Source organism: Drosophila yakuba, chromosome 2L (genome assembly GCF_016746365.2).
Source record: "Drosophila yakuba strain Tai18E2 chromosome 2L, Prin_Dyak_Tai18E2_2.1, whole genome shotgun sequence".
Taxonomy (NCBI): domain Eukaryota; kingdom Metazoa; phylum Arthropoda; class Insecta; order Diptera; family Drosophilidae; genus Drosophila; species Drosophila yakuba.
Genome location: NC_052527.2, coordinates 4,303,049 through 4,329,702, shown reverse-complemented (window position 1 = coordinate 4,329,702; position 26,654 = coordinate 4,303,049). Strand labels below are relative to the sequence as shown.

Here is a 26,654-nt window from a genome sequence, read left to right as displayed (position 1 = left end):
CTAGAATCGAAAGAGCCACAATAAGCCGCAGTTATTCTGTTGCGTCGTAGGCTCAGCTATTTTTATTGGTTTGCCTTTGTGTCTCTCGGTCTCCGATCGCCAAAGACAGAGCCACAACGACAGCCAGGACTTGGAGCTCGGAGAATGGAGCATGGAGTTGGGAGCATGGCGTTGGGAGCTGTGAGCTGGGAGCTGGGCTTTGCGTGTTTTTGTAATATTTCTCAAAAGATAAGAATGCGACCGGACCGGGCTGCTGCCGAGGTTTCTACTGGCATTTAGGCAGCGACCACGACGACCAAGACGACATTCATAAAGAAATAAAATCGGACAAAACTCTTGTTATGCTCTTTTTACTGCACTAAGTGACAGTTTTACGAGGCAGCCAGCGAGTCGCGGGACTCGGCTGAGGTTGCCTCGCCGTTTCAGGTTGTTGTTGGGTTCCCAATCCGCAACTCCCAGCTCTCCCAGTCCCCCCATCACAGCCTCCTTCCCAGCCACCATGCAATTGCATGTGGTCTAGGGGAGCACAATGTGCACACCCGACCCTATTCCTATTCCAATTCCCTGGGGCACATCTATCTGGAAACCCCTGAATATTCACACAGATTACGATCGCTGCGGAATCGGCGGTCTTTCTCTTGCTTAGATTTTTGAGTGCTGTTGCTCCGCCAGATATTCCTGGAATCTCCCCAGTACCAGATTCTAATTTCCAGCCTAATAGGAATAAAGATGGCCAGCCAGCCAGCGACATCCGACTGGCAGCTTCCAGCAATCGTCTGCTGGCCATGTTTAAGGGCCCAGACAGGCACTCATGCTTCGCTACCCCTTCCACTACACGGTGAGAAAAGTGGGAGAGCAATTATAATTCAATTAGGCAATTAAGCAAGGTGTCTTAAAAAACATTCAAGACATTCTCATACATTTCGTTCAGCATTCCTTTGTTCAGGACATAAAAACGCATACTTTATATTTTTTAAGGCCAACTAAACCTTTTCTATTTTAAAATCTTAAGATCATTTTATAAAAACAACTTTCAGTTCTAACAGTGTACTTGAAATGATTTTAAGTATCAAAACAGAGTGTGTTTTAAACATTCCCCTTTAAAAATGAAGTAGAGTTATTAACTAATATTTGACTTGTTTATTTTCGACACCCTTATTTTGTTCAGTGCATATGTTTAGGGCACGCATTGAGGAGTGAGATCGAAGTGGAGATGAGGACTGAGAGCTAGGTCCACACCAGCAACATTGCACCATCGCCCGAATCAGAAAACAACAAAATCAGCGAAGGGAAGTAAAACGCAGGTCCCAAACACAAAATACAAAACACCAAACACCGAAATTCCAGAAAGCCAAAAAAAAAAACAAAAATGAGGCACCACCACCATCAGCAGCAACAACAACAAGAGCAACAACAAGAACAAGAGAAACAACAACAACGGCAAAGTAAACGACAACTAACCATAAGAAAAATGACCAGCGATAATTTTAATTTGAAACCAGTTTCTATGCTAAACAAAATTCTACGGCGCTGCCGTAAGAAAAAGAAAAGACCATCCGATCGAAGCGATCCCAGTGAGGAAACCAAGTAAAAGACTCCCAGAGCGAGGCTCTTCGCCTCTCGAAGATCGGGAGAGCGATCCGCACAGAGAGCTGCGAAAGAATTTCTTATTCCGAGCCCGAACCTGCGTCATGGGAGTGGGGAGCAGCGTACTCCTCCTCCTGATCCCTGGATTCTACTAGGACCGAGTGAGCACGACTGAGCACAATAACGAAAACATCTAGTGCACTGGGAGGAAATATAGGTGAGAAGGGGTTACTCAGCTTAAAAAACAATGTATATGGATTAGGATCAGATGGAATGGGATTTATTTTAAGGTAAACTGAATGGTATTTTTTAAGAAAGAATGGTTTATTTAATGGTATATCTTAATTTATACTGTAACAAGATCAGTGGGCAGATTGGTGTCCAGAAATGGTGGCATCTTTAGAAGTAGCTCTAATCCACTAACTTCAAATGACCAAAACCAATCTTGCAGTGCATCCGAGCGCAGTAAAAAGTACCCGCAGTAATTTTTATTGTTGCTGTGTATGGGTCGCCGGTGGCTATTGAATCTCGTTGGACTGGACTGGACCGACGAGGACCCAAGACCGACGAGGTCCAAGATGAGGAGCGAAACTGGGAAGAGAGAGCGCTGTGGCGAACAAGAAAATGAAAAACGAAACTGCAACAAGTGAAAAATGTGTTGCAGCCACAACAGGTATCTCACCAGAGAGCCATGTTCTCTCTCTCTCTCCACAAAGCGATTCGAAAACCCGTCCGACGGCTTTTCCCAGTCCCAGTCCTCGGCTCTCAATCGAATCTCGGCTGGAGCCGTGGCCAAGAGCCACTCAGTTCCGTTGAGACCACTGAGCGAGTGGTTTGGGCCGATATCTTCAGTTCGAGGCGGATTAAAAGGCGCGCGTGCGCGGAACGGTTGACAAAAAAAAGTGAAGGTGCGACACCGTAAACCTCGGGATTGGGCGCTGTAAAAACATAATACCCCATAATAGCTGTGTTACCCCGCAATATATGCTATGCTATAGAAATATATATATATAATCCGTGTGCGGATCAGCAGCTGGCCCCCAAGTTTACCCAAGTTTGCCCAAGTTTACCCATTTTTGTGCCTATTCAAGTGTGTGTGTGTGTGTGTGTGTCGCCGTTGCAAATTTTTATAAGTGAAAAATTCCAACAACGTTGCTGCTGCAGCTACAAGCCATATATACAAGAGCGAAAAATGAGGCAAAACACGTTTTGCTGAAGGAAAAAAAAGAAGAAAAATACAACAAAAAATAAATATGCTGCGTACGTGTGTGTGAGTGCAACTGTGTGAGTGCCGCCGTGTTCAAGTGCGCCTGTGTGCGCGCTCGTGTGTGTGTGTGTGTGCGAGCCCACCAACACCAAAATGCATGTAAAAATGTGAAGAAAAATGGTAGGTACTCATAAACATTCATGCAGGATAGATATATTTTCGATCTGCCCCTTTCGAAACCTTCTATTTTTCCCATCCATCATACAAATCGGTTTGTATTCCAATTTGAGCAGCGGAGATTTTAGCCTTTAGCCAATCTTGGCGAGGGAATTAGCATAAAATCAATAAGCCAGCACAAATCACTTTTTCCAGCCCACGCGATATTATCAAGAAAGGCAGTTTTCAGCTAATGCATTCATAGGCAAAGCGAAATGGGTGTCTGGTATGCAAGGTTATTATGGGTCTAAAATAGATTGAAACAAAGGTAAAAGAACTTTATATTAGCATGGAATTGTTTCATGTGAGATGCATTAAAATGTAAACTAACAATTTATAGAAAGAAGACACTTTATTTAGGGGTCAAACAATAAAGTATAATATTTTCCTTTTTCTGAGCTTGCGGTTGAGCCAAAAATATTTATAGATCGCTCCATAGAAATACTTGAAACGGAAAACGACAAGCACACAATACAGTGTAAAAAGCGTACAAGATTAATTGTGGAATTATTATAAGCCAACGGTAACGTAGGTAGTTGTGCTTGTAAAGGTTGGCCCCTCAACTTGATGTTGATGCTGATGTTGTTTTCGGATTCGGATTCGGTTTCGGATGCTGAGGCTGGAGCCAAAAGCCAAGTTGAGATCTTGAGTTGAGCTGAGTTGAGTTGAGCATGAAACGCCTGGCTGCCACGTAATGGTTGAAAATTGTCGTTTTTTTGGGGCTGTTTTGTTATTGTCAGAAATATCGACGAACGGGAGAAAGAAAAAGAAAATAAGAAGAAAATATTCCTGGACAGTTGCACTCTCTCTCTGCAGACCTTATAGCTGGAGAGCGAAATGTAAATGAACATGGAAATATGAAAAACACGTTTACAACTCGACTTAACTGGAGCTGCACTGCAATGCAGTGCGATGTAAAGTGAAAAGGTGAAATAAAATAAAAATTCATAATAATAAGAAAAGGAATCGGGAATGCTGAGGGCATCATCACGAAATTGCCAAGACTGGTTTTGTTCTTTTTCGGCGATTCTATGATATCTTCTCCCTTTGTTGTGGGTTTTGGGCCTGAATTTGGATTTGCATTGCAAATCGACTTAAGCCGCATAAACTAGCCGGGTCATGCACGACTATATGGCATTTTAGAGCTCTCGAATATAGCCCGGCTTCATCGATATTAATGGCGTGGAAACCAGATATTCCGTGGGCCAGCGATGCGTATGGGAAAGTGTAAAGGAGACGGATAAGGCGATATGTATGCATACATCAATCAAACAAATGGGCTTTGCTTTTTTTTTCCTTTCTTCGAGACAATATTTAAATTTTTCTGCCATTCGTGAACTGTGAATAGTGAACTTCAAATGGGCTGTGAAGCTCAATGAAAGTAATTTATTTGAATGGAGGTATCAAATATTTCCCACATATTCCTTTTCCCCACGACACGTGATTAAAGTGTAAATAAAATTTTAATTTCCATTGAAAGCGGTCTTTGAATTGAGAAGCCTTTCCGCTTTATCCTATCGCATATAGCTGTCATTATATTAAAAGCAAAGGCTTAAATAATTATAACCTTTTTACTGACCTTTTTGTTAAAATACTAAAATTGTGACACTCCCATCAGCAAACTTTTGAAATTCTTAGAAAACTGAGTTTGGAACGAGGATTACTAATGCACTCGGCATTCGATAGCAACAGGGAACCCAAAAACCTTCCTATGGATATTTTCATATGTCTGTGTGTGTTTGGGACAGCAATAAAGAAGACAAAACACCAAGACATAAAAAATATCTTTGATAGAGACCAGCAACGAAATGAGAAGATTGCAAAGGAACAGCTACAGCTACGGGAAGAAAAACAACAACACCGACAGCTAACAATACCATTAGAGCAGGTAGATTTTTAAGATTAATGAACGGGTTCGGCTTCAAAAGCTTCAGACAACAAAAACGAAATTTACGACGCATTTTTAGCTATGTATCCGAGGAGACAGAGAGATCCGATCCGATTCGATTCGATTCGTTTCGAGCCCCAGTCCAAATTCTGACAGATTCTGCGGGTCCACTGCCATGCGTTCCTTCTAGTTAGTCCATCTAGTGACCATCATATCCAAATGAGAGGTATTTCTGTACCGCATGCTAGATGTATTTATTTAAATATGGCTTAGATCAGTCCATGTATCTCAACTTTTATCTCATCTAAATTATTTTGTTTTATCCATAATGAACCAAACTAATTAATTCTCAAAATAATATTATTTACTTATTACTTCTGTGATTGCAGCAAAGGGTGTTTCCAGGGTCTATCACAAAAGAAAAAGGCGTTTACGGTGCTCTGGTGTTAATACGAATACGAATCAGTTAGCTGCTTTCAGAGCGTTACTACTACTACTTTTTGTGTCAAGGGGCGGAGGTGGCCAGGGCATCTTTGTATTGATATTCTTAGAGTCTCAGGTTAACAAGAGATTGCCCACAAAGCATTAATTTGGTCCAAAGCTGACACGCATGCTATTAATGGAAATTTTCCCTTCCACCGGTCGTTGTCTCCGAGTGTTTCGGAATTTCGTTTGATTAATAGACGCCGCCTAAATCTTGATTAGATTTTTCTAAAAGCCTAGGACCAGCAGCCCCAGCTGGAGTCTGGGTCTCGGGATTTCAATCAACTTGACGCTGGATCGCAGCTTCTTTCGTTTCCATTTGCCCGTATTTCTTAGCCTGAAGGAGAGCGCGGGCTTAAGAGGGTTAAGTTTTCTGTAGGGTCAGCGAAAAAAGTAGATGTGTGGAAACCTATAAGGAATTTATAACTAACTTATTTTCATTCTAATAGTTATGGGGCAAGAACTTGCTTTTATTGAATAGAGTTCGTTTTCTCGAGTCATTTGGTTTCCTTCAAGTTCGTTGCCTCAGTCATTTGATTTCCTTTAAGTTCGTTGCCTCAGTCATTTGATTTCCTTTAAGTTCGTTGCCTCAGTCATTGGATTTACCTCCTTAATTTGTGTGCATACTTATTCAGAAATATGAATAACTTATTTTACTTATTACTACCTAAAAAAGTTCCATTTGTTTGTTAATTTTTCACTAACTGCCGATTTTACGCTTTGGCGCCTCATATCGCACCGAATTGAGCTTTACTAATTTTATGCTCGACGGAGTATGAAAATGCTGATATGGTTGGTGAACGCGGTGCATGAAAGCAGTTTGTTAATTGAACGGCTTACGCCAACAAGTGGTACAAAACACGTTAATACCTAATTAGCACTAAGCAGCAATTACCTTAACCATGGCTAATTTCAATTTCACCTTCTTTTCGTTGCAGGCGACAGACGAAAAATCAATAAATCATTATCAAAAGTGATGCAAAATGACGAGTTCTACGATGCATTCAGAGTGTGAGCAACAAGACAAAAGTGCGACAAATGAAAGTAGTGCAAAATAAATTTCGAACAGACATTAGAAACAGCCTCCAGATGGAGAGGCTCCTGCTCCTGTTTTTTCTGCTCCTGGCGGGCAGGGAATCCTTGTGCCAAACAGGCGACACCAAGCTGGAGCTACTGGCACCGCGTGGCCGGAGTTATGCCACCACCTATGAACAATATGCCGCCTTTCCGCGTAGGAGAAGCTCCTCATCCTCGCCATCGGGTGAGATGCAATCCCGGGCGGTGGACACCAGTGCCGATTTCGAGGTGCTCGAGGGTCAGCCGCGTGGAACCTCTGTGGGTTTTATACCCACAAAGCCAAAGTTCTCGTATCGGTTCAACGAACCTCCGCGGGAATTCACACTCGATCCGGTTACGGGTGAGGTGAAGACCAATGTGGTGCTCGATCGGGAAGGGATGCGGGATCACTACGACTTGGTGGTGCTCTCCTCACAGCCCACCTACCCCATCGAGGTGCGGATTAAGGTTCTGGATGTCAACGACAATTCGCCGGAGTTTCCCGAACCCAGCATCGCGATTTCCTTCTCCGAAAGTGCCACCACGGGTACTCGGTTGCTCCTCGATGCCGCCACTGATGCGGATGTGGGTGAGAACGGGGTAACCGATCAGTATGAGATTGTGGCTGGAAATGTGGACAACAAATTCCGGCTGGTGACGACGGCGAATCCCAGTGGCGACACCTCATATCTGCACCTGGAGACCACAGGCAACCTCGACCGCGAGTCACGTGGCAGCTACCAACTGAACATCTCTGCCCGAGATGGAGGAACTCCACCGCGTTTCGGCTACCTCCAAGTGAACGTCACCATACTGGATGTCAATGATAATCCACCGATCTTTGATCATAGTGATTACAATGTCTCCTTGAACGAAACTGCTCTGCCGGGAACTCCAGTCGCGACCGTGATGGCTTCGGACAATGACTTGGGTGACAATAGCAAGATCACCTACTATCTGGCCGAAACGGAGCACCAATTCACGGTCAATCCGGAGACGGGGGTTATTTCCACCACGGAACGCGTGAACTGCCCCCAGCAGAAAAACCAGAAAAGCTGCGTTTTCACTGTGTTCGCCAGGGATCATGGATCGCCGCGGCAGGATGGACGCACCTATGTGACGGTGAACCTGCTGGACACCAACGATCACGACCCCATCATCAGTTTCCGGTTCTTTCCGGATGGCGGTAAAGTGGCCACCGTGGATGAGAATGCGGTGAATGGCACTGTGGTGGCAGCCGTGGCCGTTAAGGATTCCGATTCCGGTCTTAATGGCAGAACATCGGTGCGCATCGTTTCCGGCAATGAGCTGGGCCACTTTCGTCTGGAAGAAGCTGCCGACTTGCATATAGTAAGGGTAAATGGAGTTCTGGATCGCGAGGAGATCGGCAAGTATAATCTGACCGTGGTGGCCATGGATCAGGGAACTCCGGCGCGAACGACCACGGCCCATCTGATCATCGATGTGAACGATGTGAATGATCATGAGCCGGTGTTCGAGAAATCGGAATATTCAGCGGTGCTGAGTGAACTGGCACCCACGGGAAGTTTTGTGGCCTCAATCACAGCCACGGATGAGGACACTGGCGTCAATGCCCAGGTGCACTACGATATACTCTCGGGCAATGAGCTCAAGTGGTTCTCCATGGATCCCCTAACGGGTTTGATTGTGACCACGGGTCCGCTGGACAGAGAGATTCGCGACACCGTTGAACTGAGCATTTCGGCAAGAGATGGTGGACCTAATCCCAAATTTGCTTACACCCAGCTAAAGGTGATCATTCTGGACGAGAACGATGAGGCGCCGCAGTTCAGTCAAAGGGAGCAGAATGTGACGCTAAGTGAGGATGCTCCACCGCAAACGATTGTGGCACTGATGACGGCCACCGATCATGATCAGGGCACCAATGGATCGGTGACCTTTGCCCTGGCGCCCAGCGTGGAGCGCCTGTACCCGCTACAGTTTGCCCTCGATGCGTTGACGGGCCAATTAACAACGCGAAGGCCTCTGGATCGTGAGAAAATGTCGCGATACGAGGTACCTGTGATTGCCCGCGATCAGGGAGCACCCACGCCCCAATCGGCCACGGCCACCGTTTGGCTGAATGTGGCCGATGTAAACGATAACGATCCTCAGTTTTATCCCAGGCACTACATCTACTCGCTCACCGATGACGATGATATCAAGCTCAAGGCGGAGGTGGAGAAGGAGAGGATCCTGCTCCATGTCACGGCCTCAGATAAAGACGATGGCGATAATGCCTTAATTGAGTACCGACTCGAGTCAGGTGGCGATGGTCTCTTCCAGCTGGACGCCCGTTCGGGAGCCATCAGCCTGCGTGGCGATGCTGCTGCCTCGATGCATTGGAAGCCCCATTACAAGCTGGTGGTATCGGCGCGTGATGCTGGGCAGCGGAGGAGCCAGCAAGATGCCATTGTGGAAATTGTGCTCAAGTCCAAGTCGGAGTTGCTTGAATGCGGCCAGGCACAAGCTGGCGGCTATGAGTTCCAGATGCTCGAGGATCACGAGCAGCAAAGGAACAGCCAACCAAATCGCGAGGTGGGCATCGTGCAGGTAAAGTCCACGAATGGCAAGGCAAACTCTCCCATCGAATACGACATCATCCAAGGCGACAGGGCTCAGAATTTCCGAATCGATCCCAGGAGTGGTCGCATCACCACCGCCCGACCCTTGGATCGCGAGGAGCAGGCCAATTATCGTTTGACTATCTTGGCCAGCTCCAGCTCCAGTGCAGCCGCTGGCAGCGTTTCATATGGCCAGTGCATTGTTAATATAGCCATTATCGATCTGAATGATAATGCTCCCGTTTTCGCCTTGGATCGCGAGTCAGAGCCCACGATCTCGTTGCCGGAGAATGCGGCTGTGGGCCAGGAGATCTACCTGTCCAGGGTCAGAGATCGGGATGCGGGCGTGAACAGTAGGATCAGCTATAGCCTCACCCAGAATCCCAATCAGCAGTTCCGCATTGGAGCAGTCACGGGTGTTCTTTACCTACAGCGGCCCATAAGAGCAGAGCCCGGATCCCTCATCCACGTGGAACTAATGGCCACGGATGCGGGCAGTCCTCCGCTCTCCAGTAAACTGAGCCTCTCTGTGCTGATAGCCGATGTTAACGATCACACTCCCGTCTTCGATCACACCTCCTATGAGACTTCCCTCCCGGAGACCACGAAAGTGAACACTCGATTTTTCGCTTTGGCCGCTACGGATATTGATTTGGGGGATAATGGTCGGATCTCGTACGAGATCATCGAGGGCAACTCTGAGCGCATGTTCGGTGTGTTTCCCGATGGCTTCCTGTTTGTGAGAGCTCCACTCGATCGCGAGGAGCGGGATTACTATGCTCTAACCGTTTCTTGCCGGGATGCTGGTCAACCATCCAGATCTTCGGTGGTCCCGGTGGTCATCCATGTGATCGATGAGAACGACAATGCGCCACAGTTCACCAACAGCACCTTTACATTTAGCATACCGGAGAACGCTCCTGCAGACACGTTTGTGGGTAAGCTAACAGCAGTGGACCGGGATATTGGTAGAAATGCGGAGCTGAGTTTCACGCTGTCCAGTCAGACGCAGGACTTTACGATAGACACCAGAAATGGTTTCATAAAAACGCTGCGACCCTTCGATCGCGAGGCTCTGGTGAAAGTCAGCAGGAATGCGGAGGCAGGTGGCGAGGATGGTTCCCTCAGGGGATCCATGGCTGGCAACTATATGCTGCTGGAGGCCACCGTTTCGGACAATGGCATTCCGCGCCTGCAGGACAAAGTCAAGGTGAAGGTTATCGTCACCGATGTGAACGACAATGCGCCGGAATTTCTGCGAGCACCTTACCATGTCACCATTTCTGAAGGAGCCTCCGAGGGAACGCACATTGCGCATGTCTTCACCCAAGATGCGGATGAGGGTCTGAATGGAGATGTATACTACACACTGGCGAAGGGCAATGAGGCTGGTCAGTTCAACTTGGACAGCGCCACAGGTCAGCTTTCATTGGCGCGCAGATTGGACCGGGAGTCCCAGGAGATTCATCACCTGATCGTCGTAGCCAAGGATGCTGCACTCAAGCATCCGCTGAGCTCCAATGCCAGCATTACCATTGTGGTGCTGGACGAGAACGACAATGCTCCGGAGTTCACACAGTCGAGCAGTGAGGTTTCCGTTTTGGAGACAAGTCCAACGGGTACCGAATTGATGCGATTCAGAGCCAGTGATGCGGATCAGGGAGTCAATAGCCAGGTGGTCTTTAGTATATCGGCTGGTAATCGCCGTGACACCTTCCACATCGACAGCATTACGGGTAGCCTCTATCTCCACAAGCCCCTGGACTACGAGGACATAACCAGCTATACGCTGAACATCACTGCCTCCGATTGCGGCACTCCGTCGTTGTCCACCACCGTTTTGTATAACGTGCTCGTGGTGGATGACAACGACAATCCACCGATCTTTCCCAGCACTGCGATTGTGCGGCAGATCAAGGAGGGCATTCCCCTGAAGACACCCATTGTGACCGTAACCGCCGACGATCCGGATTCGGGTCTCAACGGCAAGGTGAGCTACGCCATTAGCAAGCAGGAACCCCAACTTCCGCAAGGACGACACTTTGGCATCAACACGGAGACGGGTGTGATTCACACGCTGAGGGAGATTGATCGGGAATCGATTGATACCTTTCGCCTGACCGTGGTGGCCACGGATCGTGCTCAGCCATCGGAACGACAGCTCTCCACGGAAAAACTGGTCACCGTGATTGTGGAGGACATCAACGATAACGCACCCGTTTTTGTGTCCATGAATGCGGCCATCCTGCCGTCCAAATTCTCGACTTCCAAGGGCAGCAGCACAGCGGTGATGCAGGTGCATGCCAAGGATGCGGACTCGTCCAGCAACGGCTTGGTCACCTACGAGATTGTCAGTGGCCCCCAGGAGCTGTTCAAGCTGCAAAGGAACACGGGTGTCGTGACCTTTACCCCGGCGCCTCAGTTGAAGCAGGAGGTTCGCTACCAGCTGACCCTGAAAGCCACCGATGAAGCCGTTCAAAGCGAACGTCGCAGCAGCGAGGTGTACATCACAATCATAACTCCGGGTTCTGGAGCAAGTGAATCATCTGTGCCGCAGTTCGAGCAACGGAGTAAGCTGTCCGGTTCCGTCTACGAGAACGAACCAATTGGAACGAGTATTCTGACGGTGACCGCGCATCTGGCCTCCGCCGAGATAGAATACTTTGTGACAAATGTCACGGCAGTCGGATCGCGTGGTCAGGTGGATCGCCTCTTTGACATCGATGCCAAGCTGGGTATCCTTTCCACCGCCGCCGAGCTGGACCGTGAAGCTGGACCGGAGGAGTACGAGGTGGAGGTCTATGCCATCGCCCTTGGCGGACAGCCACGCACATCCAGAACGAAGGTGAGTTACTGGAAAGCCAAAGTAATACTTAAAGCAAAGAAAAGGATGCAGTTATTATCATTTATGCTATTGAAAATGTAAATAAGTTTGTTTATACTTGGATTTGACGCAAATTCCTTAATATTTTCAACTGCAAAAACCTTACTTTTGCCCAAACCCAAACTGAAACCATGCATCATACTCACTTTGATCAAAACGTTCGGAATCCGAGTGGGGTTTTTATCAGATTCCGATTACTTACATAAAGGGGCTTTCGAACTTACTTTTGGGACAGCGACCTCTTCTTTACTTTGTAACGAAAGGTACTTCATGCTTGAAAATGAGGATATAGGGAATATGGGATGTGGGATATGGGATATTGTTGCCGAGTCGGCCATTTCTGGGGCAGTTTCAAGGGCTTATCAGTGCAAGTCGAGACCGCACTAATGCGCTTTTAATGTCTTGTGCTGATATGAAATGTTGATTACACGCCAACCACTCCGCAGCTTCAGCTTCAGCTCCAACTCCCGCTCCAACTTTAGTTTCAACTCCAGCTTTAGTCCCTCCGTCATCCTTTGCTGCACATGCACATGCGGTTATGCCTTCGGATTCAGATGCAAATTAACAGGCCAACGAAGAGGACTATCTGCTGAATGAATTTGATGGGGCACAAGGGGATTGAGGGGGTCAGGGGGCAGGGGCAACCAGACAGACCTGTGTATCGAGAAAATATTTCACATCCCAGCGCTGCATAAATGGGCCGCAGGGATAGAATTATAATAAGTTGCTTCATTGGCAGATGCCTTTAATTATGCCCAGTACCCTACTCAGCCTTCTCCAGGCATCCCGGCATCCCGATGGCCCCGAGTTCTTCCCCCTCTGCGATTGCAGGGTACTTCGCCGACCTCTACGAACCAACACATACTGGTTTTCGGGCCACAAGACATACCGAGTATAAAAAGCCAGAAGAGAGAACAAAGGCAAAAAGAGCCCGGCACAAGTACACTCGAACAAATTAAGTTCAATTAAAGTGTAATAAGCATAATTGAATTGTTAATTAAACTGTAATGATTTCATATTATGAAGTACTTGCTCAAATGATTTCACTTAAGTGTATCTAAAGTTTCATCGCATGCTATGGAATATGTTAATCTATTGTTCACTTGATTAAAAATCACTTTGCATAAACCTAAACAGCTGTAAAATAATTGCAAAATCCCCCTTTTGATTACTAAGTATTAACACAGATCTTGTATTTATAGGTAGATCTAAGTTGATCCTTTTTCCTTTGTGTAGCCATTTTCGATTCTCCACTCCACTACACAGTCTTCTCTTTGGGGCCAGATTCTCCATTCTTCTGCTCCGCAGACAGCCATCGAGTGGCTGCTGCTTTTTGCCCCTTTTAGCCGCTCCGCGTGTTCATGGCCAACACGTCGTATGCGTAGGTATGCCAACAATGCACGCATGCAAATGTGTGTAGTTCCAGTTCCAGTTTCGTGCAAGAAGCTGAAGAAGCGGAAAAAAAAGCTGAAAAAAAGGTGAAAAAAGCTGGAAAAAAAACTGAAAAAACACAGCCTTGGGTTAGTACAAGCAACTATGGTTTAGTGGATGTTTCGATCGCTGGTCCTCGCGTGCGAAGATCGTTTCAATCAACTCATTGTTGCATTGATTTAAAACGATTGTCATGTTTTCAGTTTTTTTCGCGTTAAGTTTAAATATTTTTAATGCTGCAAGAAAACAACCGATGAATTTGAATGCAGTCCTAATTAGATGCATTAGCTAATCCAATTTCGTTAGCCAACTAGTACATACATACTAAGATTCCCCCTCGTTCATAGCGTTTAGTGTTAGCCATAATGAGCTTATAATGCCATTAAGCGCTGCTTTCTAGTCTGCGGATCTTAGCCTGCTTTCGCAATGAATGCAATTAAATGTGAGCAAACAAGCGAGTGAATGTCATTTGGCTTTCCATCAAAATGTCCCCCTGATCCGCGAGAGTCAGGGTTTGGAATTTCACGCAAATTTATGGCCAACCCAAGGCTAGTTTCTGTGTTCTTTTTTTTTTTTGTTGAGCTGGCCATTAAGCAGATTGACAAATGGTAACATTTTCTGCAGCTGCACCCGCTTTCCACCGCCTCAAATTAGTTCAATTAGCCGCACACATTTCACCCGGCCTCGGGCATCCAAATGCTGGTGTTTTGCTCCAAAGGCTGCCCACTAATGCATTCGTGAGTGGAAGTGGAATTGCAATTGGAATGGGATCCCTAGCTGGGTCCTACTATCCACTTCCACATCCACTTCATCCGTCTGATGTTACAAATTTGCATAAATTTTATTACAAATGCAGTATTTACTCGCATAGCACCGACTTAACACCATCTCCTCGGCACAAGACGCTGTATATATTTTACGATTGCTGGTTCTGGAGTCCGAGAATTTATGGCCTCCGGAGCTCTTCTCCTGTGTCCTCCATGTGCGACTCTACCAAGAGTTACGAGTTGGCTTTTGTAGACCGCTAGATGGACTCACAAAACACTAAGGCATATCGATTCTTAGTCCTTGCCGACCGTTGTATGCCGCTTTTTCTTCTGCACTTAATGCGTTTAGAAAGGCACTGGTTGCCAAAAGACTTGTAAATTAATTAGCACTAGTGAAAAATAATTATAAACATTAAGATGGCGCAATAAAGGTTAAGAAGCCGGTTTCGTTCGTGCCATTCTCGAGCAGAGGAAGAGAAATGGCCCAAAACTATAATGCGCTCGGTCATAAGCTGAAAGTTCAAGCCAAGTTCTCTTACCATAAACCATATAACATATATACCATGTACCATATACCATTAGCTCAGTGTAAGCGGGTCAATTCGAGGCCAGGTTAAGCGAGATGAAGAATGCGATTGACATTGCGACAAAAGTTTGGCTGGGCACATAAGTGCTGGCTCGTACATAGAATACTCTGGGCATTTAGTGCCGAATATGGAACTAGTTTCCGCTCGATGCCATATCGCTGATGCCAGTTACCAGTGCTCCTCCTCCTATCCTCCTGTACTCCACTCCTCCTGTTCTCCTGCCAAGTGGGTCAGTGTTATTGACGCAACGAATACGCTTTATGTATCTCTCTCTGCAGGTCAGAGTAACCGTTCTCGACAAGAACGATAGTCCGCCGCAGTTCCTCGACTCGCCGTTCGTCTACAATGTCAGCGAGGATCTCCAGATTGGACACACCATCTCCACGCTGCGTGCCCACGATCCGGATACACTTGGTTCGGTGACGTTCCTGCTGATGGATGGGCACGATGGCAAGTTCCTGCTGGAGCCCTCCACTGGAAAGCTCATTCTCAACGACACCCTCGATCGGGAGACGAAGAGCAAGTACGAGCTGAGGATTCGCGTGTCCGACGGAGTGCAGTACACGGAGACATATGCCACCATCCAGGTAAGGAAGCTTCTAACCAGTTTAAGGTATAACTTGCAATGATTCCCAATTCTTTATAGGTGAGCGATACCAATGATAATCCGCCCTTGTTCGAGGACACCGTCTACTCCTTTGACATACCGGAAAATGCCCAACGTGGCTACCAAGTGGGTCAGATAGTGGCCAGGGATGCCGATCTCGGCCAGAATGCCCAGGTTTCCTACGGCGTGGTCTCGGATTGGGCCAACGACGTCTTCAGCCTGAATCCACAAACTGGAATGCTGACCCTGACCGCGCGACTCGATTACGAAGAGGTGGGAACTCGATATATCTAATAGTCGTAGTTTGAAAGTACTTAGGCATATTTTTGTTTGTTCTAATCATCAGGTTCAGCACTACATCCTGATTGTGCAGGCCCAGGACAATGGCCAACCCAGCCTGTCCACCACCATAACGGTCTACTGCAACGTGCTCGATCTGAACGACAATGCTCCCATTTTCGATCCCATGAGCTATTCGAGCGAGGTCTTCGAGAATGTGCCCATTGCCACAGAGGTAGTCACTGTGTCAGCAAAGGATATAGATTCGGGTAAGTTTCTTATTCACTACCGCTGTTACCACCCGCAGATTTCTTATTACCATGCATATCACCTTATTTATGACAGGCAACAATGGGCTGATTGAGTACAGCATCACCGCAGGAGACGTTGATTCAGAGTTCGGCATCGACAGCAATGGCACCATTCGCACTCGCCGCAACTTGGACAGGGAACACCGATCGGCGTACACCCTTACGGTGACCGCCCGCGATTGTGCTGATGAATTTGCATCCTTCAGCGAATTGGAGGAGACGCAGCTGAAGCTCAAGTACCGATCGCCCAGAAAGTATCAGCAAACACGGCAGGAGTTTTTGGCCCATCAAAAGCAGCAGCGGCTATCCTCGACTGTAAAGGTAAGTTTCCATAGAGCTCATGGTTCTAATCTTGATGCTATCTAGTTATCTGGACCGTTAGTTCAGACAGAATCGCTTAGTTCGTGAAGCCCTAATTAATTAGAGGACTAGTTTCAAACCCGTTTGCCTCCTTTATCGGTTCACCGTTTTATCTTGACTGCTATGAAACACAATTAGCCAAATACTGATCGGCACTTTTTTCCAGGTGACGATACTCATCAAAGATGTCAACGACGAGGTGCCCATCTTCGTTTCCGCAAACGAAACGGCGATCATGGAGAACGTGGCCATCAACACGGTCGTTATCGCTGTCAAGGCTGTCGACAATGACGAGGGCCGCAACGGGTACATCGATTATCTGATGAAGGAGGCCAGCGATGAGGACATGGGTCAATTGGATCCACTGCCCTTCTCCCTGAATCCCACCGATGGACAGTTGCGCGTCGTCGATGCCTTGGACCGTGAGTTGCGCTCCAGTTATCTGCTCAACATCACAGCCCGAGATCGTGGCGAACCACCGCAGTCCACGGAGACGCAGTTGCTCATTCGGATTCTGGACGAGAACGACAATAGTCCCGTCTTTGATCCGAAGCAATACTCCGCCTCGGTGGCGGAAAACGCCAGCATTGGCGCCATGGTCCTTCAGGTGTCCGCCACCGATGTGGATGAGGGTGCAAACGGACGCATCCGGTATTCCATTGTGCTGGGCGATCAGAACCACGACTTCAGCATCAGCGAGGATACGGGTGTGGTGCGGGTGGCCAAGAACCTCAACTACGAGCGCCTCTCCCGCTACTCCCTCACCGTGCGAGCCGAGGATTGCGCCTTGGAGAATCCAGCTGGCGACACGGCTGAGCTGACCATCAACATCCTGGACATAAACGATAATAGACCCACTTTTTTGGATTCCCCCTACTTGGCACGGGTCATGGAGAACACTGTGCCGCCAAATGGTGGATATGTGCTCACAGTAAACGCCTATGATGCAGATACTCCACCGCTGAACTCACAGGTGCGCTACTTCCTCAAGGAGGGCGACAGTGATCTCTTCCGCATCAATGCCTCCTCCGGTGACATTGCGTTGTTGAAGCCCCTGGATCGGGAGCAGCAGAGCGAGTACACCCTCACCTTGGTGGCCATGGACACGGGCTCGCCTCCACTCACTGGCACGGGAATTGTGCGCGTGGAGGTGCAGGACATCAATGACAATGATCCGGTATTCGAACTGCACTCCTATCATGCTACTGTCCGCGAGAATTTACCGGCGGGCACTCATGTACTGAGCCCCAGAGCCACGGATAAGGACGAAGGACTAAATGCCAAGCTGCGCTTTAACCTATTGGGAGAGCACATGCATCGGTTCCACATAGATTCGGAAACGGGCGAGATCTCCACAGCTACAACGCTCGATCGCGAGGAGACTGCCGTGTACCACTTGACTTTGATGGCCCAGGATAGCTCCATTACCGAGCCACGTGCCTCGTCCGTAAATCTCACCATCAGTGTGTCCGATGTCAATGACAATATCCCCAAGTTCGACTCCACCCACTACAACGTAGCAGTGCCGGAGAGGATCAGCAAGGGTGAGTTTGTGTTTGGAGCTCGTGCCTTGGACTTGGATGATGGCGAAAACGCTGTGGTACATTACACCATCAGTGGGCGAGACCAACACTACTTCGATATAAACACCAAAACGGGCGTGGTGAGCACCAAGCTGGAGCTAAAGACCAGGACTAAGTCCCCTGATGATTTGACCTATACGATTGTAATATCTGCAATGGATCAGGGTGAGCAACCACTTAGTTCCAAGGCTGAGCTCACAATTATCCTGCGACCCCCGGAGCTCTTTCCCACCTTTGCCTACATGGCCAACAGTCACTTCACCATGTCGGAGGATGTGAGACCAGGGAAAATGATAACCAAAGTTAGTGCCACATCGCCGAAAAAGGGTTTGGTGGGTAAGATTCGCTATGCCATAGCCGGCGGCATAATGGGCGATTCCCTGAGAGTGGATCCCAGTAGCGGAGTCCTGAGCGTTGGGCAGGATGGCCTGGACTATGAGCTGACACATCTGTACGAGATTTGGGTCGAGGCAGCCGATGGCGATACGCCAAGTCTGCGTAGCGTAACTCTAATAACGCTCAACGTAACGGATGCCAATGACAATGCACCCGTCATGGAGCAGCTCATCTACAATGCCGAGGTCCTGGAGGAGGAGTCTCCACCCCAGTTGATCGCCGTTGTAAAGGCCAGCGATCGTGACTCCGGCGACAATGGAAATGTCATCTATCGCTTGCAGAACGACTTTGATGGCACCTTTGAGATCACGGAATCGGGTGAGATTTACACCAGGATGCGACTGGATCGTGAGGAGATCGGCGACTATGCGTTCGTGGTGGAGGCCGTTGACCAGGGTGTTCCTCATTTGACGGGAACAGCCAGTGTCCTACTGCATCTGCTCGACAAGAACGACAACCCGCCCAAGTTCACACGTCTCTTTTCACTGAATGTAACCGAGAATGCCGAGATCGGCAGCTTTGTGATCCGAGTCACCTCTTCCGATTTGGATCTGGGTGCAAATGCCAATGCTTCCTATTCCTTCAGCGAGAATCCCGGCGAGAAGTTTCGCATCGAGCCGCAGAGCGGAAACATCACAGTGGCCGGCCATCTGGATCGCGAGCAACAGGATGAGTACATCCTAAAGGTGGTGGCCTCCGATGGAGCCTGGCGTGCCGAGACACCCATTACCATCACGATCCAGGACCAGAACGACAATGCGCCCGAGTTCGAGCACAGCTTCTACAGCTTCAGCTTCCCGGAGCTGCAGCAATCGATTGCGCTGGTGGGCCAAATCATAGCCACGGATCGCGATAAGCAGGGTCCCAACTCGGTGATCTCCTACTCCCTCCAGCAGCCGTCGCCCATGTTCAGCATTGATCCGGCCACGGGTGAGGTCTTCAGTAAGAAGGTACGTACCTAATATATTTTAAATATATTTAATATTTATACTTGATTACTTGAATTCCAAACAGGCGGTTCACTTCAAGCACTCCCAGTATGTCCGCTCGCCGGAGAACATGTACGCCCTCACCGTTTTGGCCACGGACAATGGTAAGCCGCCGTTGTACTCCGAGTGCCTGGTGAACATCAACATCGTCGACGCCCACAACAATCCGCCAAAGTTCGAACAGGAGGAGTACCTGGCGCCACTGCCACAGGATGCAGTTCGTGGTCAGCGAATTGTTCGCGTCCACGCAAATGACAAGCAGGATCTGGGCACTAACGAGATGGACTACTCCCTGATGACATTCAACTTGAGTTCGATCTTCACCATTGGCAGACATGATGGCTGGATCACTTTGGTCCGACCCATCCAAGTGCCGCCCAACTCTCGCTATGAACTGGTGGTTAGGGCCACGGATCATGGTGTTCCTCCGCAGTCGGATGAGACTCGCGTCGTAATCGTGGTAACCGGTGAGAATCTGGACACGCCTAGATTTTCGGTGAATAGCTATCAGGTGATTGTGCCCGAGAATGAGCCAGTGGGTTCCACAATCCTAACGGTAGGCGCAACTGACGATGATACCGGTCCCAATGGCATGCTCAGGTATTCCATTTCCGGTGGCAATGAGCGTCAGGACTTCAGCGTGGACGAACGCACCGGTGGCATAGTGATACAACAGCAATTGGATTATGATCTGATACAAGAGTACCATCTGAATATCACAGTTCAGGATCTGGGCTACCATCCTCTATCCTCCGTTGCCATGCTTACGATCATCTTGACGGATGTCAACGACAATCCACCAGTGTTCGATCAAAGGGAATACCACGGTTATATACCTGAGAACAAACCAGTTGGCACCTTTGTATTCCAGGCACATGCCACGGATAAGGACTCGCCGAAGAATGCCATTATCCATTACGCATTCCTGCCCAGCGGACCGGACAGGCACTTCTTCTCAATGAACCAGAGCAATGGCACCATTTCGTCGGCGGTCTCCTTCGACTACGAGGAGCGTCGCATCTACACACTACAGATTAAGGCGAAAAACCCGGATTCGAGCATGGAGAGCTACGCCAATCTCTACGTGCATGTGCTGGGCGTGAATGAGTTCTACCCACAGTTCCTGCAGCCAGTCTTTCACTTCGACGTATCGGAAACCTCGGCGGTGGGCACAAGAGTGGGTGCCGTCCAGGCCACCGACAAAGACAGCGGCGAGGATGGACGTGTGTACTACCTTCTGGTGGGCTCCAGCAACGACAAGGGTTTCCGCATCGACACCAATACGGGCTTGATTTATGTAGCTCGACATTTGGACAGGGAGACACAAAACCGTGTGGTGCTCACTGTGATGGCCAAAAACTATGGCAGCATTCGTGGCAACGACACCGATGAGGCACAAGTGATTATATCGATTCAGGATGGAAACGATCCACCGGAGTTCATTAAACACTACTACACTTCCACCATTTCCGAGGCAGCTCCAATTGGCACGAAGGTCACCACAGTCAAGGCCATTGACAAGGATGTGCGCGCCCAAAATAATCAGTTTAGCTACTCGATCATCAACGGCAATCTGAAACACAGCTTCAAGATCGATGTGCAGACGGGTGAGATTAGCACGGCAAGTCGCCTGGATCGCGAGGAGATCTCCACCTATAACCTGGTGATTGGAGCCATTGATACCGGACTGCCTCCACAGACGGGCAGTGCAACGGTGCACATAGAACTGGAGGATGTGAACGACAATGGACCCACCTTCACGACTGAAGCTCTAAACGGTTACATCTCCGAGAATGAACCGCCCGGCACTTCCATTATGACCTTGATGGCCAGTGATCCGGATCTGCCGCGCAATGGAGGACCCTTCACCTACCAGTTGATTGGCGGCAAGCACAAGTCCTGGCTGAGTGTGGACAGGAACTCCGGTGTGGTCAGGTCCACAATCAGTTTCGATCGGGAAATCACACCTGTTCTAGAGGCACTAATTGAGGTGGAGGACAGTGGAAAGCCGAAGCAGAAGGCCCAGCACCTGGTCACGATCACAGTGTTGGATCAGAACGACAATCCATCGACCACAAGGAGCCTGCACATAGCTGTCAGTCTGTTCAATGGCGATCTGCCTGCGAATGTGAAGCTGGCCGATGTGCGACCCAATGATATTGACATCGTGGGCGACTATCGCTGTCGCCTGCAGAAGAATCCCGCCCAGAGTCAGCTGCAGTTGGCCATTCCCCGCGCCTGTGATCTGATTACCACCTCACATACGACGCCAATAGCTTCGGTGTTCAGCTATACGGGTAATGATGGGAAGCATGGCGATGTTAGCTCCAAAGTGAGTGTGGCCTTCCAGAGTTTCAACAACGAAACGTTGGCCAACTCAGTGTCCATCATGGTACGCAATATGACGGCTAACCACTTCCTGGCCAACCACTATCGACCCATTCTGGAGATGATTAAGTCCAGGATGAGCAACGAGGATGAGGTTATCTTATATAGTCTCCTGGAGGTTGGTAGTGGCAATTCAACTAATCTCCAACTGCTCATGGCAGTGAGATCGGCCAAGACCAACTACCAACAACCCAAGCACTTGATTGAACGCCTGCGGGAGAAGCGGTCGGCGTTTTCGGAGCTGCTGCAAAAGGAGGTGATTGTGGGCTATGAGCCCTGCTCCGAACCAGAAGTTTGTGAGAATGGAGGGGTATGCAGTGCCACCATTCGCCTGCTGGATGCCCACAGCTTTGTCATCCAGGACAGTCCGGCGCTGGTGCTGAGTGGTCCGCGGGTGGTGCACGACTACAGTTGCCAGTGCACCAGCGGATTCTCGGGCGAGCAGTGCAGTCGCAGGCAGGATCCCTGCCTGCCCAATCCTTGCCACTCGCAGGTGCAATGCCGTCGCCTGGGCAGCGACTTCCAGTGCATGTGTCCGGCCAATCGGGATGGCAAACACTGCGAGAAGGAGCGCAGTGATGTGTGCTACAGCAAGCCATGTCGCAACGGCGGCAGTTGCCAACGCAGTCCGGACGGATCCTCCTACTTCTGCCTTTGCCGTCCCGGTTTCCGTGGCAATCAGTGCGAGAGCGTGTCGGACTCATGCCGACCCAATCCCTGCCTGCACGGCGGCTTGTGTGTCAGCCTGAAGCCGGGTTACAAGTGCAACTGCACACCGGGTCGATATGGGCGACATTGCGAGCGTTTCAGCTATGGATTCCAACCGCTGTCCTACATGAGTTTTCCCGCTTTGGATGTGACCACCAATGATATATCCATCGTGTTCGCCACCACGAAGCCCAACTCCCTATTGCTGTACAACTACGGCATGCAGAGTGGCGGCAGATCCGACTTCCTGGCCATCGAACTGGTGCACGGCCGGGCGTACTTCTCATCTGGCGGAGCTCGTACCGCCATCAGTACGGTGATTGCTGGACGTAATCTGGCGGATGGTGGATGGCACAAGGTAACGGCCACCCGGAATGGACGTGTCATGTCACTCAGCGTGGCCAAGTGCGCGGATTCCGGTGACGTGTGCACGGAGTGCTTGCCCGGAGACTCCAGCTGCTATGCGGACGAAGTGGGCCCCGTGGGGTAAGCTTACATATCATCTATTACAGCTCAAGACCTCTAATTTTGAATCACATCTTCCACAGAACTCTCAACTTCAACAAGCAACCGCTGATGATCGGTGGCCTGGCCTCGGCTGATCCCATTTTGGAGCGACCTGGTCAGGTGCACAGCGATGATCTAGTGGGCTGTCTGCACAGTGTTCACATCGCAGGACGTGCCCTGAACCTCAGTGCCCCATTGCAGCAGAGAAGCATTCTGGCCGGATGCAATCGACAGGCGTGTCAACCGGCTTTGGCTGCCGAACGCTGTGGAGGATTCGCCGGGCAGTGCATCGATCGGTGGTCAAGTTCTTTGTGTCAGTGCGGTGGTCACTTACAGTCGCCCGATTGCTCGGACTCCTTGGAACCCATCAACCTGGGCGAAGGTGCCTTTGTGGAGTTCCGAATCTCGGAGATATATCGTCGCATGCAGCTGCTGGACAATCTGTACAACAGCAAAAGTGCCTGGTTGGATAATCCGCAGATGAGGGAACGTCGAGCAGTCAGCAATTTCAGCACAGCTTCCCAGATCTACGAGGCTCCGAAGATGCTCAGCCTGCTGTTCCGCACGTACAAGGATCAGGGTCAGATCCTGTATGCGGCCACCAATCAAATGTTCACCTCGTTGTCCCTACGCGAGGGTCGTTTGGTCTACTACTCCAAGCAGCATCTTACCATCAACATGACGGTGCAGGAGACCTCTTCGCTGAACGATGGCAAGTGGCACAATGTGAGTTTGTTCAGCGAAAGTCGAAGTCTGAGACTCCTGGTCGATGGACGGCAAGTGGGCGATGAGCTGGATATTGCCGGAGTGCATGACTTCCTGGATCCCTACTTGACCACTTTGAATGTGGGTGGAGAGGCTTTTGTGGGCTGCCTGGCCAATGTGACAGTGAACAACGAACTGCAGCCGCTTAATGGATCCGGCAGCATCTTTCCGGAGGTTCGATATCACGGCAAGATTGAGTCCGGCTGCAGCGGAGACATTGGTCAAGATGCCGCCCAGGTGGCCGATCCTCTGAGCATTGGCTTCACCCTGGTCATTGTGTTCTTTGTCATTCTGGTCGTGGCTATTCTGGGCTCCTATGTTATCTATCGATTCCGCGGTAAGCAGGAGAAGATTGGAAGCTTGAGTTGCGGCGTGCCCGGCTTCAAGATCAAGCACCCGGGTGGTCCAGTCACGCAAAGTCAGGTGGATCACGTCCTGGTTCGCAATCTGCATCCCAGTGAAGCTCCCTCCCCTCCAGTTGGAGCCGGTGATCATATGCGGCCGCCAGTGGGTAGCCACCACCTGGTGGGTCCCGAACTATTGACCAAGAAGTTCAAGGAACCCACCGCGGAGTTGCCACAGCCACAGCAGCAGCAGCAGCGACCCCAGCGACCCGATATCATAGAACGCGAGAGTCCACTGATACGGGAGGATCACCACCTGGCCATTCCGCCGCTCCATCCTCTGCCCCTGGAGCACGCCAGTTCCGTGGACATGGGCTCCGAGTACCCGGAGCACTACGACCTGGAGAACGCCAGCTCCATTGCGCCCTCCGACATTGATATCGTCTATCACTACAAGGGCTACCGGGAGGCAGCTGGCCTGCGCAAGTACAAGGCCAGTGTTCCACCAGTTTCCGCGTACACGCATCACAAACATCAGAACTCCGGCTCCCAACAGCAGCAGCAGCAGCACCGCCACACAGCTCCCTTTGTGACCCGGAACCAAGGTGGCCAGCCACCTCCACCGCCCACCAGTGCATCCCGCACCCATCAGAGCACTCCGCTGGCCCGACTCTCGCCCAGCTCGGAGCTGAGTTCCCAGCAGCCGCGCATTCTCACCTTGCACGACATTTCCGGAAAGCCACTGCAGAGTGCCCTGCTGGCCACCACCTCCAGTTCCGGTGGCGTTGGCAAGGACGTGCACAGCAACAGCGAACGCAGCCTGAACAGCCCCGTAATGTCCCAGCTGTCCGGGCAGAGTTCCAGTGCCAGCAGACAGAAACCAGGAGTGCCACAGCAGCAGGCGCAGCAAACTTCCATGGGCCTGACTGCCGAGGAGATTGAGCGGTTGAATGGCAGACCGCGCACCTGCAGCCTGATCTCCACCCTGGATGCCGTCTCCTCCAGCAGTGAGGCGCCTCGAGTCTCGAGCAGTGCGCTCCATATGTCGCTAGGTGGCGATGTGGATGCCCACAGTTCCACTTCGACGGACGAAAGCGGCAACGACAGCTTCACGTGCTCGGAGATCGAGTACGACAACAACAGTCTGAGTGGCGATGGCAAGTATTCCACCAGCAAGAGTCTCCTGGATGGACGCAGTCCTGTGTCCAGAGCACTGAGCGGTGGAGAGACGAGCAGAAATCCGCCAACAACTGTGGTCAAGACGCCGCCCATTCCGCCGCACGCCTACGATGGCTTCGAGTCATCCTTTCGCGGATCGCTCAGCACGCTCGTGGCCAGCGACGATGACATAGCCAACCATCTGAGCGGAATCTACCGCAAGGCCAATGGAGCCGCATCCCCGTCGGCCACCACCCTCGGCTGGGAGTATCTGCTCAACTGGGGACCCAGCTACGAAAACCTGATGGGCGTCTTCAAGGACATCGCCGAGCTTCCGGACACAAATGGACCTTCGCAGCAACAGCAGCAAACCCAAGTGGTGTCCACGCTGCGAATGCCATCATCCAATGGACCGGCAGCTCCAGAGGAGTACGTGTAATATGCTCCATGAGTCCACATTCATGTGCAACAAACGCTAAAGTGTTCCTAAAGTCTGAGCCAATTCACTGCAAACCCATCAAAACTTAAAAATTCTGCAAAAATTACCTAAATTATGTTTTAAAGCAACTATTTAATGTGGTCAAAAGCAAAAAAGCAAAGAGAAATTCTCGCTAGTACGTAAATGTATTTGTAAATTTTGTGTAAAGCTACATTTCTTCTTCGTAGATCCTAAGTAATGCCATTTTATTTTGCAATGTACAACGAAAACTAAACGAGGTTAGACTGTAAGTTAATGAAAGTGTAGAATCGTGCATATTACGGACAATAAGCAACTAATCTTATGAGAACCTTATGACCTTGTATCAAGGTCAACCATCCTAAGTGCACTTCCGTTAAGGGTTCGAAAGTAAAACAATAACGACTGATAATTCCGTACTTTAGTACACCCAATTAATTTCAAATGCTGATTATCTCAACTTCTGTACTTGTGTATATGTTTTTCTGAGTGCTATATTAAGATAGTTTCAGCCAAGTGTGCATTGATTTGAGACGCCATTTAAGTACATTTCTAACATTGCTCTAATTTATTGACAATCTCGCCAACATCGCCTAACTGCCTTAGTCGTACTTATAGATAATGAATATCAGAGATACTTCGCATTCCTCTAGATATGTACTTAAGCAACTTGTATATGTATGTAATTCGTAGTGAAATGTTATTAAATACATATTAACCATCAAAATAATTATTTCTTTTGTTTCTATTATGGGAAGTTTTGAGTTTTTAAATTGCGAAAAATACTTAAGAAACTTTATCGTTCTTCCAGTGTTATATTTCTTTTTCATTTTTTGTACGACTTGCTATTTTAAATTTATTTTTTCTTGGCGCCAAACAACTGTGCTATTTTCAGTGTTACCAGACTACAAATAGATAGTGATCTAAAGCGACAAGTCAAGTTCTAATTTGTCAACAACAAGAATTTAACAAATACTTTACGTATTATTAAAAATGGGATGAAATGGTGAGTGTCGGAATGTTTAGCGAGCTTATAACATTTTCCGACAAATGAAAACACTTAAATCGTGACTTTCGCTGTGTTGGTCTAAAAGCTAAATATGGCGTTAAA

General features: G+C 49.2%; 1 protein-coding gene across 1 annotated transcript; it reads left to right on the top strand.

The window, feature by feature from the left end:
* Positions 1-1,978: 1,978 nt before the first annotated feature.
* On the top strand, positions 1,979-26,257 carry LOC6526801 (cadherin-related tumor suppressor). The gene is made up of 9 exons (XM_039370603.2): positions 1,979-2,974; positions 6,320-11,867; positions 14,970-15,278; positions 15,338-15,571; positions 15,645-15,846; positions 15,923-16,209; positions 16,415-19,177; positions 19,242-22,798; positions 22,861-26,257. Exons 2-9 carry the CDS (start codon positions 6,420-6,422, stop codon positions 25,523-25,525), a joined length of 15,465 nt encoding a protein of 5,154 aa, XP_039226537.1. The 5' UTR covers positions 1,979-2,974; positions 6,320-6,419; the 3' UTR covers positions 25,526-26,257.
* The last annotated feature ends 397 nt before the right edge of the window (positions 26,258-26,654 follow it).

What these genes read in the sequence shown, in the direction of transcription:
- LOC6526801 (XM_039370603.2), top strand. Translation starts at nt 6,420, where the DNA reads ATGAAAGTAGTGCAAAATAAATTTCGAACAGACATTAGAAACAGCCTC. An exon ending in AGACATATGCCACCATCCAG is followed by an intron (nt 15,279 to 15,337) that starts GTAAGGAAGCTT and finishes AATTCTTTATAG; the next exon opens with GTGAGCGATACCAATGATAA. An exon ending in GGCTATCCTCGACTGTAAAG is followed by an intron (nt 16,210 to 16,414) that starts GTAAGTTTCCAT and finishes ACTTTTTTCCAG; the next exon opens with GTGACGATACTCATCAAAGA.